General features: G+C 35.4%; 2 protein-coding genes across 2 annotated transcripts; both read left to right on the top strand.

The window, feature by feature from the left end:
* Window positions 1-13,478, top strand: LOC135690492 (tRNA N6-adenosine threonylcarbamoyltransferase). The gene is made up of 15 exons (XM_065208059.2): window positions 1-217; window positions 2,117-2,177; window positions 4,493-4,551; window positions 4,752-4,853; window positions 6,751-6,824; window positions 8,329-8,424; window positions 8,800-8,849; window positions 9,160-9,238; window positions 9,695-9,760; window positions 10,325-10,358; window positions 10,661-10,717; window positions 11,190-11,216; window positions 11,773-11,821; window positions 12,809-12,907; window positions 13,373-13,478. Exons 1-15 carry the CDS (start codon window positions 103-105, stop codon window positions 13,410-13,412), a joined length of 1,008 nt encoding a protein of 335 aa, XP_065064131.2. The 5' UTR covers window positions 1-102; the 3' UTR covers window positions 13,413-13,478.
* A 311-nt stretch (window positions 13,479-13,789) lies between these two features.
* On the top strand, window positions 13,790-20,973 carry LOC135690487 (glycine receptor subunit alphaZ1). The gene is made up of 11 exons (XM_089115384.1): window positions 13,790-13,803; window positions 14,661-14,665; window positions 15,595-15,735; window positions 16,188-16,290; window positions 16,561-16,628; window positions 16,916-16,983; window positions 17,160-17,380; window positions 17,921-18,003; window positions 18,381-18,506; window positions 18,880-19,238; window positions 19,559-20,973. The coding sequence occupies exons 1-11, from the start codon at window positions 13,790-13,792 to the stop codon at window positions 19,889-19,891; spliced, it is 1,521 nt and encodes a 506-aa protein (XP_088971510.1). The 3' UTR covers window positions 19,892-20,973.
* The last annotated feature ends 846 nt before the right edge of the window (window positions 20,974-21,819 follow it).

Below are 21,819 nucleotides of genomic sequence, written 5' to 3'. Positions count from 1 at the left end.
CCCTTTCATTTTATTTTCCCTGTGTCAAGACGGTAACGAGGTCCGAGGTGCAATGGCGGACGACATGAGGAGATAGAGGGTGACTCCACTCTAAATTTCGAAATGACTATAGTAATAGGTCTTGAAGGAAGTGCCAACAAAATTGGAATCGGTATAATAGAAGATGGAAAGGTGCTGTCAAATGTTAGAAGGACCTATGTTACACCGCCTGGTCAAGGTAATAAGTACTATTTGAATTATAATCATGCAGCACACAAAGGCTGCATAGAGTTTGGTTTGGAATTAAAAATAATGGTAAAGAATCCACTATTTTCTCAACGTGGTTTATTCGCATGCAAGCAGTAGCTGTAGAAAAAGTTTTTTGGCGTGCACACAAATTCTTACATTCTGATCTTGCATTGAAAGTATCATTCAAAGATTCTGACCCTCACGAAAGTATTCGGACAGTTCTACAGTAGAGCCCCGTTGCCCCGTATGAGGCAGTTCTAGGTTTTAATGAATTTTGACTGCACAATGTTAAATATCAAAATGAAGAAGTTTTCTTTTCACAAAGCACACAAAATTCTTGTGCTGAGGATAGTTCTTGTACTTTTTGCTAATTATCATTGTTTTGTTTTTTGCATAAATTTAGGAGTATTTTTTTAAAGTTAGTGGAATGTAAAAGAAAAATTAAATAGACCTATGCCTCTTTTTCCCTCATCTTATCTTTCTTGGCCATTCCCCAGGTCAGTTTCTTAACCAAAACAAAGCAAAACCCATTAAACATGTTTCTTCATCTCTCAAGAATGAATATTTGTGGAAACCCAAACAAAAGCTTGCACAATTTTCGTTTTTGGGGTTTTTTTGGAAGCATTATTCTGGTGCTCTCTGTTCTGGTGCTTGACAATTCGTGAGCAACTGAACGTGTGACAATTGGCTCTGACTTGGCAAAACAAATGGCTGAACAAAAGTCTAGTTTGAAACTGAAGATTGACAAAGATGAAAGGAAAGAGGGCAAATGATAATTCCTAGATTTTCTCTGTTGTTTGCTTTCTGCTTGCTGACATCTGAGTCATCCAAGTGCCTAAGTTTTCCATGAAGAAAAGTAAACTGAAGTAATATTGTTTGTGTAGAAAGGGGCAGCTAAGTACTACTAAGCTAAGAAAACAATTTGTTGTATGCATGCAATAAACAACTCCTTGAATAAACCTCTAAGAAAAATGCCTCCAAATTTGTGAGAATTCCTTAAATTAGGCTTATTAAAGTGCGGGCTTTAACAAAAAGAGCAATTAAAACTATCAGAAATCACTGTATAATTTGTTTTATATATTTATGTCTTGTGTTACTCGGAGTGTCCAGGGAAGACCCTTCCCATGGCACCATTTCAGTTTCAAGCTGCAATTCTGCCATACTTTTGTCTTTTTAAATAAATTGATGTATAATGTATAAAATGTCTGAAGGGTGTTACCAAATAGTCTGTAAAAAGGTAGTCTTTGCTAATGTAAACTGGGGGTGTTTTTCCATGGATGTAGCCCTTAGCCCCCCTCTTGTCCTAGTAAGATTTTTCTCTGGACCTGTGCCTCAAATACACCAGAAATTTCTGGACTTTCCAACGTGAAATGAAGGTGTGCAAACAGGATATACACTGGGGTGAAAAAATTATGGAGTAGTGGTTTGAAATTATGACTCACAGTGGTCCACAGCTTAAAGGCATTGAGTCATGATAAAATGGATTGGGTATACCTAAGTGCCAAAATTCGCTGAGTCATGATTTTCATGACTGCGATGCTATTGGTTGACCTGGATCTGGTCACATGAACTCACCTCGTACTGATTGACAAAACAATTTTCATCAATAGCAAGTTGTCAACAACGGATGCAAATATCACATGAAACAGCAGCAATCACGCCGAAACCAAATAACCCCCTATAGAGAAGGCCTATTTACCATGACTCGATGTCAATCAATACTTGTAAGAATTTGTTGATAAAAATTGATTGTTTGGAGCTGCTATTTTACATGACAGTTGTTCATTTGTATTGCTCCCCAAACAAGCTGTTTTTAGTAAATTTTATCAATATTACTCTTCTTTAGACAATCTCTCATTTTTGAAATTGCTTAGAACCTTTTTCATAGGTTTTCTGCCAAGAGATACTGCGAAACATCACCAGCAAAAAGTCTTAGAAGTATTGAAAGAGTAAGTATCTAATCAGTCATTTGGCATTGATAAAAGAGGGTTTTCCCTTAAAGGCTTTAGAATGACTCAAAAAATTTTAAGAATATTGTCCAAATGTTGCATAACTGCACTGCAATATTTCTTTACCAAAAACAAAGCTTTTCTTGTCAGTTTTTGAAATGCCTCTGTGGTGCTCAAATCTCTATTATGTTTTTTGTATCTGGGAATTTGCTTGAATAATGAATAGATGTGGAGCAAGACATAGGCATTTGAAAAGTTCATCAAAATTAAAAAAAAAATACCCAGATTAGTATCATGTCTGTTGCTATCCTACAGTCATATATTTTTGGAACACTCGAATTTGTAGAATAACTTTGAAAAAAGCAAACATTTTACAACTTCCCTAAGCTTTTTTGACTGACACTCCTCAGACTAAGATTCATAAACCTGGTAATCCTGATCGCCCTGTTGTGTCAGCTGTCTCCTGCCCAACGTCTCAAATAGCAACCTTTCTGGTTTCAATATTCACATCGATCGTCCAAGATCTTTCAACGTTTGTCAAAGATTCTCCCCATGTGCTCCTTGCATTTTTTTAAGAAATTCAAATTAAAATGACCAAGCAAATATCTCTTCACTATGGATGTCAAATCACTGTACACAAGCATTCCACGCAATGATGGTCTACAAGCACTAAAATTTTTTCTCGACAGATGATGTTTGCAAAGTCCACCAACTACTACTCTTCTTCGCCTTGCTGAACTAAACCTAACAACTAATGCCTTTTTATTCAACGGTCAAAATTATCTTCAGACATCTGGTGTTGCAATGGGTAGTAAAATTGGCCCAAGCTATGCCTGCCTTTTGAGTTGGCCACCAAGAACAGCTTATCCACGAATCCTATAATGGCCCTTTTTCTTGCCTCATCAAAAGATACATCACTGACATCGTCAGAGCAACATCTCTTCCTTTGGCTGATCTTCAACAATTTATTAATTACACCAATGAATTTCACCCAGCCTTGCAGTTCACGAACTTTATTACCGTAGAAAGCTTGCCTTTTCTGGACATCCTCCTATCCCTGGCAACAAAATCTCCACATCCATCTACTACAAACCTATAGATGCTCATTGCCTCCTTAACTACGATTCATCACATTCTAAGAAATGCAAACACTCCATACCCTTCTATCAACTCCGCCGTCTCTGCCGTATTTGTTCAAATGATGGAAATTTCGTTTTAAAAGCAGAGAAATTTTTTCAAAAACAATAACTATCATGACCATATTTCCCAAGCAGCATCCAATAAAGTAAAGCAACTTTCTCAAGATGATGCCCTTCTACAATCCAACAAAGAAAACAACAATAACCGCATTCCTTTTACCTTGATCTACCACCCTCTAAACAACAGCATAAAGAACATTATTTATAACAGTTTCCATATTCTTATTAATTACACTGAAACAAAGAATATCTTCAATGCACTGCCACTACTGGCTTTCTGCAGAGACAAGAATTTTAAGGACCACCTGGTCAGAACAAACTTAAACCAAACATCACAACAGCCTGGTACTTTCCCCTGCCAACATCACCTCTGTCATACTTGCACAGACATTAACCAATCGACCACTATCACCAACCATAACCAATCCTTCCACATCAGATCTCATTTTCTTTTTATACCTATTGCCTACTCTTTTGTTACTTTCCTCCCATTCCCCTATTTATCGAATCTCGCCTTCTCTTTGCTCGACTCGTTTCTTTTCTAGCCTTGATAACGAGTACATGCTCGAAAGGCGTGTTTTAACAATCAAACTATTATATTTTCATTCTGGTACTCAATTTATTTGCTAACTATATAATCGTTATTTGGGATGAAGTACCACACGCAACGTACACACTCCTCAGACAAGATCTTTTAGATAACCCACATTTCGCCAAAGTCTATAATGACAAAAAATTTCAGTTAATCAGCAGAGTCTTTTCATCTAGCTGTTTATCAAATGGATCTACACACAAACAAAAAATTTATTATTGTGTAGACCGAAGAAGTTCCGTTTCTCTCTTTGACTCAAGTGGTGACTTTTCTTTAGGCAGGCAGTACCAATTGGACCAATGTACCGGTCATGTGCTTGCGTTTTTGTGATTGGCTTATTTCAATCCAAAACTGTTTATATATTCTCTATCTTGTTTTTTCGGCCATTATTCTGACGTTTAATCTTCTGAGGAATGTCAGATAAAAATCCTTTAGTATGTTGTAAAAGCCATTTTCAAATTTTGCATTGCCAAAAACTGTTTGCTTGATTTGTTTTTGGCTTATACTGTACATTCATTTTGCAGAGCATTGGAGGTAGCAAAGGTGAAGGCATCCCAGATAGACTGTATTGCATTTACTAAAGGTAATATTGTATTCCATTTGTATGTCTCTCATATATCTTCCAGGATGTTGAGGTCCTTCGGTCTTTTACTTTTGAAGTAGGAAGTCAGGCCATGAGTTGGCATTGTTATAATAGCAGTGTTATTCTTTATTCTAGATGTGCTCTTTTTGTGCTGTGTTTAGTATCATCTAATAATGTATAAATTTGCTCGTTTTTGACAGGGCCTGGAATGGGTGCTCCACTTGTGTCTGTAGCTGTTGTAGCAAGGACAATTGCACAGTTATGGGATAAGCCATTAGTTGGTGTTAATCACTGCATTGGACGTATCCTTTGTCTTGGATGGTTTGTAGAATTGTGAATGGTACCTTTACCTCTCTATAAGAACGAAAATCAAGAATGCTAAAGGCCTTCCCCGGAAATGCTAGTACACGCCTGCCAACACTGAAAAGGGCATTTAATCGCACGCCTGTTTCATAATTATTCGATTGTTTTATAATTATAATAATTATTTTAACCAAAGCGCTGGAAAATATCAAGGGGGCCAAAAACAAGAAATTGTGTTTCACCGTTCTCGTCCACCGTAATAATTTTGAAGAGCTGTTGTGACGACACTTGGAAGAAATAAGACACGGACCAAATTGCCATAGCATCAAGGCTAGTAGCAGTCCGGTAAATTTCATTCTTAAATCTAGGGCTGCAGAAACCATTATTATACGACAATTTGCATTCATTTTCTAGTCAAGTGCTCGTAAAAACTAATTTGCGTTTTTACCATAGACCAGTGTTTCTAAAATGTTTCTAAAATACCATTTTCGAATGGTAAATTAAGTTGAATTTTTATACAAATGGCTTCCAGTTTTGACTAGACTTTGAACAAAACACACTCCACACTCCTGAATGGGTCTTTACGCCCACAGCAATAAGCAATATGTAACAAAGTTTTGGTGCATGTTGTGTGCGAAATATCATTCTAATCATTCAGGAATCTATCATTCTAAAGAGCTGCAGCGTTTTATGTGAATGTGAATGCCTTTGCCGATGGCCCATGCTGGAAAGCTTGCCTCCTGCACGCTATAGGTTTACGCCAGTGATTTCAGTATCCAGTCCCTATCACAAGCTGGGTTAAATGTAAGCGATGCGCCATGCAACGCTAAACAACCCTCCCCAGAGGGGGTTACGCAGTATGGTATATTTGTCACCGAGATGTCCCGTTTTCAGGGTACTATTTTCACGTACCACAAATTATTTAATGTTGTATCGTTTTCATTTGAAAACAAAAAAAAACATGACCGTTTTTGAGACTAGCACAAATGAAAATAATTTGGAAAATAGCAGGTTGTGATAAAGGCATGAAATGTTCAATGGTTACAGTTGAAAACAGAACGACAAGTATATGGACTCAAAGAGAGGGAAGTCTGCAATATAACTGTTGTGGTTCAAGAGTTTGCACTGAAACCTTTCATGCAGTTTTCAAATCTTGCCGTTTTCAAATCGTGCCGTATTCAAAATTGTTTTCATATTCCTTTTGACGAAACACGATTGAAAGTAGGGGCCAAAATATAAACATTTTTAAAGGCTGCCGCCGTGGTTGGTGGCAAGAGGGCTTGCCCCCCACCAGAAATATTTATTGTTGCGTATGAGAACTGAGAAAATGGCTTAAGAATTGGGCTTTTCAAGCTCCCGTATACTATGCTATTAAACCTTTGTAGAAAACACTAATAGCAATCACACGCTTATAACAGCCTAGTGGTGTGAAATGCCACACTTGTGCTTTTTTATTCCCAGGTAGACGCCTGATTGCTATTATTTTCTTGAGTTGAAATAAGCTGTTAAAAGTATTGAACTGTTTCTCTGATCAAAATGATTGAGAACTGAATTAATGTTTGTTCAAATAGCTAAATTTAACCTAGGGTCAAAGTTTTTATCTACCCAAGCCCCCCAGTCCTTTTGATATGCTAACCACTTTTTAATTACAATTTCAGGCTACCCTTGAATCAAGATAATCTTTAGAAGTTTTAAAAGAAATTTCTTTTAGTTAGATGAATAATGAAAAGGGCATTTGAAATTCTTTGTATTTTCATAATCTTCTGATTGGTGTTATCATTTTTTGTCTATATGGACAAAAAAGTAAGTTTTCAACCTCATTTTCCAAATTCAATCAATTTAATCAGATTATACTTTGTGGTTTCTTTTATTTCTTTGCCTTAACATTCATTAAAGACATTGAAATGGGTAGGCTTGTAACTGGAGCTGCCAATCCAACAGTTCTCTATGTCAGTGGTGGAAATACACAAGTTCGTTTTCTTTAATCTCATACTTATCAAGTTTTTTGATTGTTTATTTGTACGTCAGTTAGTTTTGCAGGTGTGCGTATGATCTTCACAATTGTCTCAGGAATTTTACTTATTGAACTTATTCAGAGGTTATGGTGTTTGGTACTTGCCAAAAACTCAACAAACTTGAGGAGACACCTATCCAATTATGCACAGGAACAAAGAAATGCATAACACCAAGACCCACAAATATCTAGGTCTCAATCTAACATGCAATCTCAACATGTCTTATCACTTAAATGAACCTATTAAAAAGGCTTCTGCTAGACTACACCTACTGAAAAAATGCGAGCCTTCATGGACAGAAAAACTAGTACTCTTGTCTACCAAACAATGATTACTCCTCTTCTGACGTACTGTTCATTCTCGCTATATGGTGCAACACCCCCATATTTAAAACAAAAGACAGAACGCATAAAAAACCGCGCAGAAAAAATCATCGGCCAACAAGTTCAGAGAAATGAAATAATCACAATGAAACAAATATGTACATATGTGCACAAATGCCTACACTCTAATAGCGTAGGCGCTATCTTTGACAGCTATTTTACAATGAAAAACTCCAATGTAAACACCAGAAACAATTGCACAATGATTAACATCCCGAGAATTAATCTGGAAATAGCAAGAGCATCCTTTTCCTACCAAGGTGCCTCATTATTCAACAAACTTCCAAAAGAAATTCGAACAGAAAGTGATTTTATTTCCTTCGAAAATAAATTGAAGAGCTTTTGTACTTTAACTTAGACTCTCGACCTTATAACTCTCTTTTATACAACTCTACTTCATCCCCCTTGTCCGGATTTATTTTTCGCTTTCAAATTATATTTTATAAATGCTGATTGTAAACTAGTTTTTAATCTTATTTTTGTTTTTGCTTGTTTATTTTACCAGGACTACTAGGAAAACAGTTTAAATGTGTATATATGCATATCACTACTGAAGTATTATCCTGTATAATGATCGAGAATAATAATAATCATTATTATTAATGGAATCTTAAACTTTTGAATCTTTGATTTTTTAATGTTCGGTTTTAAAGACTTATCCTTTTCTTATAATCAGATGCAATATCGCATTAAACTCTTCTTTAGATGTTATGTGGCATTAATCTAGCAATATGGCTTTGATATAGACAGTGGGGGTTCAGTTGAAGATTGGTCTCTGTATAAGATGAAACAGCTTTTATTTCCTAATAATTGTTTATTGTAAAATCGACCATCATTGAGAGTACTTGAATGAATATCCCACCACTGCAAAAGCCACCACCAGTTGTGTTTCAGCATATGCTGTTTTTGGTTTAACAGCGTCTGTGTAAATTTATTTCAAGAGGTTTGCATTTTTATTAAAAAAAAATTTAAGAGAATCCTGAATGGTGCTTTTCTGCTCAAAGAAAATTACTCCTTAAAAAATTTTTTCATTCTTGATAAATTTAAATACGTTTATAGCAATTTTCCGTTTTTAGGTGATAGCATATTCTGAAAAGAGATACCGAATTTTCGGTGAAACAATCGATATAGCCGTTGGTAACTGTTTAGACCGATTTGCACGAGTTCTTAAGGTATTGGATGATTAGCTTTTTATTAAATCAATCATCCTGTGTTTGCAATGTTAATCAACTGTGCTCAGTAAGAGCATCAGGAATATCAACTGCAGCTATTGCAGAAAATCTGATTCTTGCTGCAGCCCATGGAATTTACATCAGTAATGGTATGAATATTCTCTTATTTGCATTACCCCTTGGCCATACTACATCCTGTTTCTAACATTAATGTTTGGAAAATAATTTGTTTTATGTGTGGTGAGAACGTTCTTTAAGGAGGTTTTTTGATGTCCCTTTAAGGAGCATAATAGAACTCTCCTCCAACCTCAAGCCATATGACTTCTTTTAAAACCAGCCATTTTTCCTTTGTCAAAAGTTCTCTACTCTTTTCAGTTATCAAACGACCCAAGTCCTGGATACAATATCGAGCAAATGGCTAAAAAGTATGCTAATTCTCCTCATTATTCCTTTGGGTTTTTGTCCCAAAATTAGAATCAGTAACTAGCTTGGAACTCTTGGTGTCAAAAATATCTGCCGGTAAAGTTTTTCACTAAAGTTTTGATTAAATGGTATAATATAAACTGTTACTTATGTGACTACTATGTGACTTTTTACGTTTAAATCCAAACGGATTATAGGAAAATTTTCCCTTTTCAATATCTAACAGTAATTTTGATCTTCTTTTACCAAGTTAGTATTTGTACCCTGCTGAAGGTAACCATTGACTGTTGTACATTTGTTCTTTTATGTCAGAGGCTCGAAGTATGTCGAATTGCCATACACAGTAAAAGGCATGGATGTTAGCTTTTCAGGTATTCTGTCATATATTGAGGTGAGCCAGTTTAAGCTTCAATTAACACAGCCCCTCCCTCGCTTCAATCCCCTCCCTCCCCTCCTCCTCTGAAGCATCTCTTCCAATTCAAAGTTTGACAATTCAACCCTCTAAGTTGCCTTTAATTCTTTAAGCCTCTGACTGTTCTTTCAGTCATTTGCATGCAAATGCATAGGAATATGATCCCCTGTCCTTGAAATGTTTTGTTCAACCATTTAACCATTTTTCTCTACACGATTGTCAGACAAAGATCTTCTTTGTGTTTTTTCCTCAAATAGCCCTTGAGCTACCAGACCTTTAGGTTGTTATAGTATCTGGTAGCTATCTATCATGAAATAGATGATATATTTTATATCTTTGTTTTAATTTCTGTTGAATACTACTAGAAAATTTAAGATTCATTTAAAAAGTGTAACTTGATGCTGCCATTTTGCCAATTTTTCATTCTTGCTGCAGATGATGGCTGAAAAATTGTTATCTTCTGGTGAATGCACTCCCGAAGACTTGTGCTTTTCATTACAAGTACGATAAGTGTTTTCATTACTTTCTGTGTATATATTTTCTTTTCTACAATGCTATGCAAGAGAAATATTAATGTAATAAATAGCCATTGCTTACTAACACGAGAATAGTTCTAAAGAAGGTGGAAGCTATTTTCTGGTTGCAGGGTACTTTTCCCTCCTTTTTAAGAATTTTGTCAATAATTGATTTGCAAGATTTGCAAAAACCTCTTATTCTCTGCAAATTGAATGAGCCTTGTTGTCTCAAGAGCGTTGCTGCTTTCTCTGTGAAATCCATTCAGTCCTCCAAAAAATTGAATTTTTTCTAGCATTAGCCTCAATCGTCTTTGTAGTTTAAAACAGTTTTTACACAAGATTGGTTTTTTTCTAAAATCCCCCATCCCAATATTTAGGTCCTTTTATGAGGGACATTGGTTACCCAGTTTATATTTTTGGATATGGCTCTGAAATTGCAATAAAAGCAATCAAAGTGTTATTGATAATAGTAATATAAGCTTGTAATTTTTTTTAAATATTCCTGCCATTGCCATGTTTAATTTTTTAAACTGATCATGTATCGCATCAGGAGACGCTGTTTGCTATGCTGGTTGAAATAACAGGTCAGTTTTCTGATATTAACGAGCTACCCATTTGTCTAATTGCTTCATTTGCTGGCAGCTTCATTGTTCTTGGTGATGACTAGCCTATTTCTAATTGAGTATGGCTAATTTATAAATCAAGGACTTCAATATTTCTGCAGAGAAAAATTATACGAACATTTGAAGTCAATACGTTTTGTTTCTTGCATGTATGAAAAATTGCGCGAAATCTTCCATTTGAATTCTACATACAAAGAAACCCACTCGTACAACAAGGAAATACTTTGTTAAGAATTTCTTATGGATTTACTCCATTTTTTAAGAAAGAGCAATGGCGCACTGTGGCTCAGAAGAAGTCCTAATTGTTGGAGGTGTTGGTTGTAAGTATTTTAAACGCTTACAATTACTAGCTTTTACCAGAAAAGGCATTATATATTTGTCAAGTTTTAGAAGCGATACAGTTTTAAAATATATTTATAGACTTTTAGTGCATCATAGCTAATGTACTCATATACTTGAGATTTTCTTACTCATATTCAGCATGTCTTTTAGTTCGTATCAATATCTTTTTTCGGTACTTGTAGTATTGGTATCATTTATCACTTATCATAAAATCTTTTAAATCCATATGAAAACCATATTACCTCAACATAATATTTTACAAAAGTAAGTTTGCCATTTGTGGTATTTTGATAAAGATATTGTAGAGAGATAAGTTCATTTGAAACTTCAAATGTTGGTAGTTCTTTTGAGCAAACCTTGCTATCGATAGATTTTTATGATTTGAATATAATTGCTAAAATATGGTCTGTGTATTTTGATTTATATTTTGTCATTTTTTTTTGTTTACAGGTAACGTGAGATTGCAAGAAATGATGCGTGAGTATAGATTGCAATTTGACTTTAGTCAAAAAATTAACATATTCTATTTGAATAGGCCATTTGATTGATTGATTTGTTGTTGATGCTGGCCTTAAAGTTGGTCTGTCATAATTTGCAGGAGTTCGTATTATATTGATTCAGTCGATATTGATTTCAGATTTATCAAGAGATAGTAAATTGAACTCTGCAAGCTAGTTGTTCCATTTTATGTTCCGCGTAACCTTTTTCCAAAAGTGCAAAAATTGTTGGTGGTAAGCTTGAAGAATCCCTGTTCAGTGGGAGAGATACACGTTTAATTCCGATCTTTTCATTAAACAATCAATTGATAATTGACTAATAATCAAGATCTTTTCAGTGTAGACTGTTTCTCCTACGATAGACCCTAAATCCTGCTCATTACAAGTTTTATATTTCCACATTTGCTTGCATGTCCTTGCCTTCATCTTGATCTGTATTTCATGTCTTCCTCTTGTCCTGGAAATGCCAGTCAATCAAAACAATCCATAATAGATACTTTTCTCCATAATTAAAGTAATCCATATCTTGTTTACAGAACGAATGACCGAAGAAAGGGGTGCTAAATTGTTTGCTACTGATGAAAGGTATGTTCTGTTGATATCTTCTCCACTAAAACTACTGATATCGGAAAATCTTCCTTTAAATCCAGACAGTGATGATATTTTAATTCTTAATCTGCTTGATAAGGACATTAACGCCCTGAACAGCTCGAAAAAATTTTATACGTTGACTGGGCTGAGAAATATTTATAAGATAGATTTTAAAGCAATTATTAAGAAGCTCAAATGCATAATTTACTGTCGCTTTGCACCAGGGTAGGGCAGCTGATTTTCAATGCCATCCACGGTTCTAGAATCCGTCAGTTTTATGACAATTCAGACCACTGAGAGTTAGGTTTTGCAAATATTATTTTCGCGTTGTCTGCGTTTATTAAGTCTTGATCTCTTGTTGCAATTAGTTGATAGGCAGAAGAAGCCTGTGGATACACAGTGGACAATGAGTATTTGACTGTTTGCTAGATGCGGCTATGATAAATTTTAAAAAAACTTTAGCCTGGTAAAGTACGCAAGGCAAGCCTTTTATAGGAGCAGTGTTTCCCGACGATTGCGTAGGTGGTTGCCTTAGTCTTTGTTCTTCCTTATGTCACCTGTTCGAGCGCAATTGCTTTCTGTTCTGGAACATTTAATTAGTTTTGCTCCAATGGAATGGCGTTTTGCTTGCTGGCAAACTGTCCTTTTGAGAATTGCTGGTGGATGGGGCGGCGACTCACTTTGTTAAATTAGCAATTTCTTGATAGGGTTGTCGTGAAACATCATATGATTAAAACCAATTTTGAAGTCAGAAATGTTGCTGTGGGCTCGTAAAATGTTAATAATATGACAAAAAGCTGATTTTTTCTTTGGCATCTGTTCTTTTCTGCTTTTGTTGACAGTGAAATTTGTTCATCATGGGAAAGTGAGCATTGAAATTACTATGTGTTCCAAGAACATTCTGTAGGATTTCTCTAAAACCAGATCTCTGAATACCATTTCTAAATGCACTTCAGTAATCGGGCGCTTGTTAATTTGCAGATTTTGTATTGACAATGGAGTGATGATTGCTCAAGCAGGCTGGGAAATGTTTCGATCAGGACACGTGACACCAATGGAAAACACTTGGTGTACGCAAAGGTTAGCACATTGTTGTTCCTTAAAAAGGCCAATAAGTTGTCGTATTATAGAGATTCTTCCAGTGCATTGAATGACCCACAATAACAATCGAAGGAAAGTCCAACAGTCCCAGGACGAGGCTGTACAAAATGTGACATGGAACAGGGGCTGCATAACCCTTTGCAGATTTTTAGTAGAAGGCCTCACAATCTCTAGAAAATTATTTGAGACTGTATATTTGAATATCGGTCTTAAGGTTCAAATTTAATCATTTCTAATTACTAATATTTGATACTTAGCATATTATCCTAATAGTTATGTACAGAAGGAGCATTATACAGTAATTGCGTCCTTCAGAGCGTCTGCTGAAATCTAGGCTTTCAATACAAATGTGACTGTAAACACGTACAATTGAAAGACCCTGTCTCGCTTGAAAACAGGCCTAAGCATAAACAAATGAACAAAAGCTTTCAAATTCTGCCCTAGGTATCGCACAGATGAAGTCGAAGTTACTTGGAGGGATTGAACAGCTTATTATAATTTTTCTATCCTGATGATACTAAATAGATTTTATATCAAATCGTCCTTCTCATATGTCGTGCATTAATTTGATACTATGTAGCCTCTTTTCAAATTGTTAAATAAAGGAACAGACCTTTTCAGTTAGATGCATCCTGGTTTTCGGGGTCTGATTACCAGGGGTAAGTTGGGCTCCTACCCAATATCAGCAATGGAAGAATAGCAACCTCTTTGTACAGCAATGAATTCGGTGGGTTGTTAGACTATCTAGTATCTCGGGCAACATTTGTGCGCATTTTGCTTGTTGAAGTAGCTAGCAAAGAATTTGTTTTCCTGTGTTCCTGGGGTTTTTTGGTTTTGGCGGGCGAAGTGCAAGTCGAAGGAATGGACGAAGAATGGTAAAGGAGAAAAACTAGAGAGTAGATTGAATGACAGGAATAAAATGATTCTCGAGTCGCATCACTGACCACAGCCTCATTAATTTTGCTTTTTATCAACTTCAGGGTCTTATTAAAGTTTGAGCTGACATTTGCACATTCGTGTGTGTGATACGCAATCTGGCCAAGTAGTTTAAAGCTCCGGCAAAATGACTAAACATTTCACTGAACATTTCATGCAACTGAACAAAAGCTGAGTGTAATGTTTAGTGATACGGTGCAGCAATTTCACAACCTTTAAACAGGGACTCACTATTCGGAGTTTTGTTAAAACATGTACTTTATATAAAGCAGTTTTCTAACTAACTTTCATAGCCTGACAATGAAATTGGGATCAAAAAGAGCTTAGCAAACGCATTCATGACGTAGGGTACACGGGCCTTGTGGTTCCCTTGAAGGCGCAAGACAATGCGAAATTTTGCCTTTCAAAAAATCTAATTTTGCTATTTGCTTGATCACTAATGAATGGCAGTTTCTGTTTGTAACACAATGCCTCTGGCATCTTAATGTTTCAGAACACATTTTAAGGCTTTCGTTTGAAATGACGCAGGCTATTTTACTTTTTTTTCTATGTGCATTGAAAAGTATAAATTGTTGTTGCAGCATAGCATCTGAAAGTTCTGCAAAAATTTACTCCATTAGACTAGCACAAATTTCAGGCTTTGTTTTAGACTCTTATCTATTAATTTTCAAGAAGTTTACATGTTTCTTTGTCTTCATTTCTATAAAGCTGTATCAACATCTTTTAGTGCAAAGATACGAAATTGTTAAAGTAATTTTCGATTTTCCTAGATTTCTTAATTTAATTTTTTATTCAGCGGAGGTTTGTAAACGTTTTTCTTTCAAACAAAATCTAAACTTTTAATTCTTTATATTAAAACTTTATGAATAATCAACAAGTTTATGATAATTTCAATTCCGTTTAAATTGTTTCAAAGCTTTGATGTTTGCGTTTAGCCCTATTTAAACGAACAAAAACTTCACCAAACAATTCAATTGCTTCGATTTACGAGCTGATGCAGTATGACGCTGTGATGGAAATAACAGAAGAGGATTAAGGCTTCGATTTCGACACTCTATCCGCTGGAGTACAAATCATGTTCATGAATTTAAATAGCATCGCAATTTTATTTTAAACGCCTTTCTTATCTTGATCCTATTAGAATAAAATTGAATAGAGTGACTTGAGCAGCCACAAAGTGCAGTAAAATAACAGAGTTTCTTGTTAGCCACAATGTTGGGTCGATTAAACACCTCCGGATTTGTACGCCTACCGTTAATGCATGGTGGTTAATAAACGCTGGCTGGAATATTTGATTGTTTTAACGGGGCTTTTGTATGAGGTTTCATGCTAAGTAATTGCTATACAGGTAAATACTTTTCCTGCTTGATATGTTGTCTGCGTAAAGTTTTCCAAATAAAATTAGGACGAGCATTTCGCACCTTACTTCATGACTTCAGAATGCCTTTTTAACCTTGTTTTAGAAACAAACAGGCAGACCATTGATGTTCTTTAGAAAGTGCATCACTTAACCTGAAGATGTGTTATGGGGATATAATAGACGTTTGTAAATGAAAACAGGTTCTTTGCGTGCATCAGGTTTACCAAATAATAGTCAAAATTTGCTGCGTGATGATAAATCAACATTCAATTAGGCTTGAAAAGCTATTGCGAAGTTCAAAGCAAATAAATTATGAATATCAACTGTAGAATAACCCATTAATGTGAACGCGATAAGTTTACTGATTAAGGACGACACGAAGGCGTCGTTTTGTACAAGTCACGTGTGAACTTCACGCATTCGTCTGCTTCTCATATCCAGACTTGCAGTGGGCGATTATCCATTAAAACGCGTTCAGCGCAGCTTCTGATCTCAAGCTGGTTAGCCAAAGGTGAGTTTTTATATAATAACAAGTCTTGTAGCACCCAACATGTGATGGTGTGGAAAATCCAATGTAGTGAAATAGAATTTGAAATAGCTTAACTTTGTAACTGGCGATGTATCTATATTGAAATAAGTGAACTTATACTACTAGTTGCGCGAGATGGAAACAAGCTGTTTTCATGATGATGGCAGCTCTTTGATTCTCAAACCGGCGATCGTTATAAAAGTTTTATGGTGTTTTCAGGTTATAGCAAGCAAACATTTTTATCAGCAAGCTGTTTGTTCTCTAAACTTGCATTTTAAGCTCATACTTATCTTTTTAGGTATCTAATTTGGCAATTAACTTCATAGACTTCCTTCTTGTTGAGAGATAGTAGGACATTATATTCAAGAATACTGATTCTTTCCAGAAATTAGAAAAAGCGTATCGTATAAATTCGTGCATTATCAATTTTTCAGGGCAAAATTCAGCGCAAATGGCGAATGTGAATCGAAATCAGTTGATACATTTTCTGCTTGCCCTGGCTTTTTTCACTTCAGCCACACTGGCATCTATGGAAAAGTATACCTTTCGTTTTACTAAATAATCTTAAAACATCAGTTTCGTTTCAGAACTCACATAAAAATAGCATGTGCACAAAAATATTGAAATTTAAAATGATTGAATTTCTCTCAGACAGCATAACTTCATTTCACTCGAAACTTTTACGTTAGTAATTTAACAAAGAAATTTTGATGTTCTATCATGAATATGCTTGTTGTATTTTCAAATCTCGTGTGTTGAGTAACAAAATGCCGAAATTAGTGACATTCTTTGTCCAATCCATTGCAGATGTGTAAAAGAACATCCCTTTCTTCCCTGTGGATACGACGCCACGTCAAGACCAAATGCCCAAAATGGCAAGTCAAGTTGTAAATAATGTGAATCTTAACTGAATAAATTGGTGTTTTTTGCATAATTCTTCTCATTATTTTGCCTTTTGCATAAGTTCTTCACTCTTGAATTTCTGTTAGACAGTCATGGTCAAATGAAGAAAAGAAAACTCTGAAAAACATTTCCATCGGTTTATTCGCCTTCAAATGCTTGTTATACTTAAAGGCTTTTATGTAGCTACTTGCATACTTAATTTGTTTACAAAAGTTTTTAACGAATCTTAAAGAAAAGCTCTTTATATCATGTTTTGTAGAAAAATCAACTGATATTTCCCTTGAGCTGTACATCGAATCATTCGGAGACGTTGACGTCGAGAAAATGGTAGGACATTTTGACATTTATATTGTGACAATTGCCGATTGTTAAACATTTCACCATCATACTAATGCTTAATAATGTACGTGTATGAAAGAGACCAAAAAAATAAAAATATATAACGTTTTCATCAAATTTCATACATATTTATCTTAAATTTTGATGTTTTCTCAACTTTGCAGGAATTCGATGTTTTTGGATATATTTCTCAGACATGGCAAGATCCTCGACTCAGGGCGTTGAATGACACACCAAAGATATTACAAGGTTCTCACATCACCCATCTGTGGACCCCTGACATATACTGCATTAACTGTAGGTCATACAACCTCGAAAATGGGTTGAACACAAAGCAAGGAATGATTCGCATTAATCGCAATGGCACTGTCTACATGAGTTCAGGGTATGGGCACCACAGATTTAGAAATTTGACGTTGTCATCAAAGATTCATAAATTATTCTTCTTCATCTCTGTCATATCTGCAAATCTCTTTTGTCAAAAGTCTAGACACCACCTAACACCTATCTGTTTGCTTGTTTTCAGCCTATCATATGCCGTGGACTTTTATGTAGATGAAGCATTTTACTGTTGAAAGGTCCATTTGCTTGAATATATCCTGCATTGTATCCACTGTTAGCAATCATATCTAATATGTTCTTTTTTGCATCCAAAAGTAGGCCTTACAAATTTGCGTCGGGTAATCAAATCGATTTGTATGTGCTTCGTCATTTCCAACTACCAATTTTTTGATAATTCAGGATCACATTCATAACGCCTTTAATGGTTTAGTGTTTGTTACAAATAAGTAAACTATTCTTTTATGTGCGCAAATTCTCTTTCTTTCGCTTTTACATGAATTTTCTGCTAATTTAGCTCACGGAAAGTAGCCATTATCAACAGCATATACCAAAATCAAACAAGTTGAAAACTCTGTCATTTCAGAATAAAGTTAACTGGCTCATGCTACATGAATCTCAGGAAATTTCCATTTGATATGCAGCGCTGCAGTGTAATATTAAGTAGCTGTAAGTACTCAGATGTGGTTTAATTTCAGTCATTTGATTAACTGAAATCTTGCATTTATTTATTGTTATGACTGTTGTTACATTTTCCAGGTGGCTAGAAACCATCCTGTTAAATTTTAAAAAGATTGCAAACGTCCGTTATATCAGCCATTTTGATTTTAGGCTCTTTAGGCATGTGGTACAAAAACTTAAATGTCAATATGGGAAATTTCGATCCTCACCAGATTATAAGAGTGTGAAGAATATGATTATAATTAACAATGTTAGGCAAAAAGAGGTTCATCTGAAAAGCAAAGAAGAAATAATAAACTGATCTCTTATTCTCTCTGCTCTTTGCCTTTCGTATGGGTGTATGAAGCATTTTTTTCTAATAACAGACGCCTATAACATGAGTCACATAACCTATACATGGAAGAATGATCCTTTTGTAAAAATAAAGAAGATGGACCAGTTTATGGTGGATTCGGCCAAATCTAGCCTCGAAACTGAACAATACATGTCAGGTTTAGTATAATTTTTGAGGTTTTTAAATTTAAAATATTTGACAATTTCCTTTGGGAAAGATACTCAAAAAGACATTTCTCCGTTAAAATAAAAGTGCACTGAACTATAGAGTTTTTGCATTTAACGTTTAAAAATGCTCACAAAAATTACTAGAATTTTTAACATTTGCTTTAGTTTATGATTAAAAACGTGTTCTAGAGTTGGAAGAGAGTAAACATCTTCAGCAAATAATGTTAACTGTGCAATCTTTACTTGTGCTCAGGTTTTACTATCATTTGTCAAAATATTGTATTAAAAAACATGAAAGATGTCTAATCGTTTGTTTACTCATGCGATATTTTCATATGTCTGAATAGGAAAGTTCTGTTGTAGGAAAGTTCGTCAAAGCTGTAGCTCGGTTTTCTTTTAAAAGAAGATTTGGATATTATCTGTTACAACTTTACGTTCCTACTGCGATGCTGGTTGCTTTGTCCTGGACGATGTTCTGTCTTGATCAAGAGCACACTGGAGATCGTATTGCTATTGGTGTTACGCTGTTCCTCACTATGATATTCCTCCATGGCTATGCAAACTCATCACTGCCAAAGGTTTCCTACGTAAAAATGGTGGACCTATTCATGGTCGTGTCTTTAGGAGAAATTTTGCTAATAACCATCGAGACAATCATCATTGCAAGACTTTACCAATGGGACAGGCATGCCAAAGATAAAGATGAAGATCATTGTGAAAGGGTGTGTTTAAAGTTATTTCAACCCTATAAGAATTGCAAGACCTTAAAAAAGGGGCCTAATTTCGTTAAAAAGGGCTTTCTTTAAAAAATATCATCAGATGAAAACTGGTCATGGGGCATTTTGCAGATCAAACAAATGATTATTGGTTTGATAGATCTTGCCAATATAGGCTTTTGATAAAAAATGTGCACCCTTCTGAAAATTTCACTTTCTTACAAATCTACTGAGAAATAAAAAGATCAAAACTGCTTTACACGGATTCATTTACAAGCAATTTTAAAATGAGAAAAGAAAATGATAAAAGTAACATATTCTTCCAGGTTTCTGACAAATCCAAGTCAAAAGGAAAAGGTATTTTTGGTTGTCTACTGCCAAAGAGCTTGAAACGAGGGCCTCATAATCAGGCAGAGATGCAGATCTTAACGATTCAGGAAACAGCTCTCGGAGCCAGTCCAGACGACGTTTCGCCAAGCAGAGGTGCTGAAAAGAACCATAACAATAGGGAAGGCAGTACGGATGAATGTGAAAAGAGTATGCGGCACGAATGGCAAATGCACGAAATTGTTGAAAAAGCAGCGATGGTGCTGTTGCCTCTGTCCTTTCTTTTGTTCAATGCCTGGTACTGGATTGCTTTGTTTGCCAATGATAGTTAACTGCCGTGGCCACTTTTGTTGCAAGGCTAAAACCTACCTTGACAGCACTTTATTGTTCTCTGTATCAGTATTAAACAAGTTTAATGACTGATGCCATGTACAATTCAGATATTCAATCGTTAACTCTTTATCAGCAAGCACTGCACAAAACGCATTTATCTAACGATAACCATCATTTTTATCAACATTATTAAGCTGTTAAACTGTTTTGCTTGTGTATCTGTAATAAAATTCGATGCTGAATTGTATTTAACCAAAGTATATTCGTTTCTGATTACTATTACTGTACCAATATGTGAATTGGGGAACGTTCTTTAATTGTAGCTGTTATGCCGACCCAATTTGCAATCGCACTGGCTAATTGCTTGCATAGCATTCCATTTTACTTAGTTATTCGATATTGGAAATTTGGAATCAGTTAAAAAAAGAAGCACTTGAGAAACGAACGAAGCCTTTCTTATATTCATCTCTCTGTGGAACCCTTCTCTCTGATCCAATATTTTCGCATTTGGTGACAGAGTTGAGATTTCTTGCTGTAATGCACACAAACCTCAGTAGTCTACGAAAACACACAAAATTTGGTACCTATCACTATCTATGATTGTGTAGTCAATGAAGCAAAAGAAACCAGACGTTTAAGAGTGTACCTAGCTTGGTGTTTTCCAGTAAGAGACATTAATCGTCATTTTTGCAATAAAAGATTGAAACCTACTCGATTCAAAACATTATTTGTCCTAGGGCTAGCCGTTAAAACACACTTTTTTCCTGAGAAAAAAAAAATTTATAAACAGCAATGGCTCCAACGTTGTGTGGTGTAATTGCTTCAGGAATTAATTTGATTCATTTCTTGGTAGTGCCATCATTTTTCTTGTAAAAGCGCTTATAAAACAGCACAGCTTTTGTCTGCTCGTAATATTCTCCAGAGTGGGTACATTACCAGGATTGTATGTTTTTAAGTGCTCAAGCACAGGAAACTTCTTCTTCCAAGGAACTTACAGTCAGCATTGAATCCCTTTAAATTTCTTTGCATTCTAAAGAAAATTTATAGGGGTCTTATTCATATGTCAACAGACCAGTATTCAAAAGATGTTCTTCACAACCATATCTTATAAACTTCTGGCATCATCCTTGTATTTACCCTTTTGAATATCTTTTGTAAACTTCTGGCATCATCTCTTCGATATAGGACTTTTGTCCTCACTGAATGCGATAAATTGGCTATTTTCATGTGGGCTTTCTCGTGCGGCCTAAAGGAGACTGTTAGCAGAAAAACACAGATTTAATGCACAACGTAGCATTGCTAGCTGTGCAATAGCCCACAATACCAGCGCCAATAATATAGATGACAAAAACACCTTTGAAGCCATGTTTCTTGAAAAGGATGATTTGATTTGCAAACAATTTCTCAATTAATCTGCCTTAGGTAATGGGGCACCTGCTTTCCAATTTGCATGCATAAATTAGCTATAATTGCACTAGTTGCGTCGGACAAGCAGAACCAACATTGAATTTCACATTCCCATGCTTTCTCTTCTCAGTGATACCTTCAATAAGTGCTAGCGCAACCGTTACCAGAGTATTTGGCTTCAAATTTTTGCTTAACATTGTTGTTGTTAAGCAGCAGCTGCTGTAATTTCTGTCTGTTTTCAACATTTTTTCCTTGCAACCTGTCCAGACTATGCCCCATTTAAGTAGAATTACCCGTTATAGCCAACCTTTTACTTATCCTGAAAGCAATCAACTGAATGTTATAATGCGAATGAGGCACACTTGTATTGTTTGCAAGATGTAAGATTAGACATTATCAAATTAAAGTTGACAGAGTCGAATGTGACATTTCTTTTGTTTCACGCATATCACTGTGTTTACCCGGCCAAATGTGCAACTTGTTTGTCTCATACAATTTTTTTCTTGAATTATAAAGTCCT

The sequence above is a fragment of the Rhopilema esculentum genome, chromosome 4 (genome assembly GCF_057945365.1).
Source record: "Rhopilema esculentum isolate cy_ngs chromosome 4, ASM5794536v1, whole genome shotgun sequence".
Lineage (NCBI taxonomy): Eukaryota > Metazoa > Cnidaria > Scyphozoa > Rhizostomeae > Rhizostomatidae > Rhopilema > Rhopilema esculentum.
This window is presented reverse-complemented; position numbering and strand designations above follow the sequence as displayed.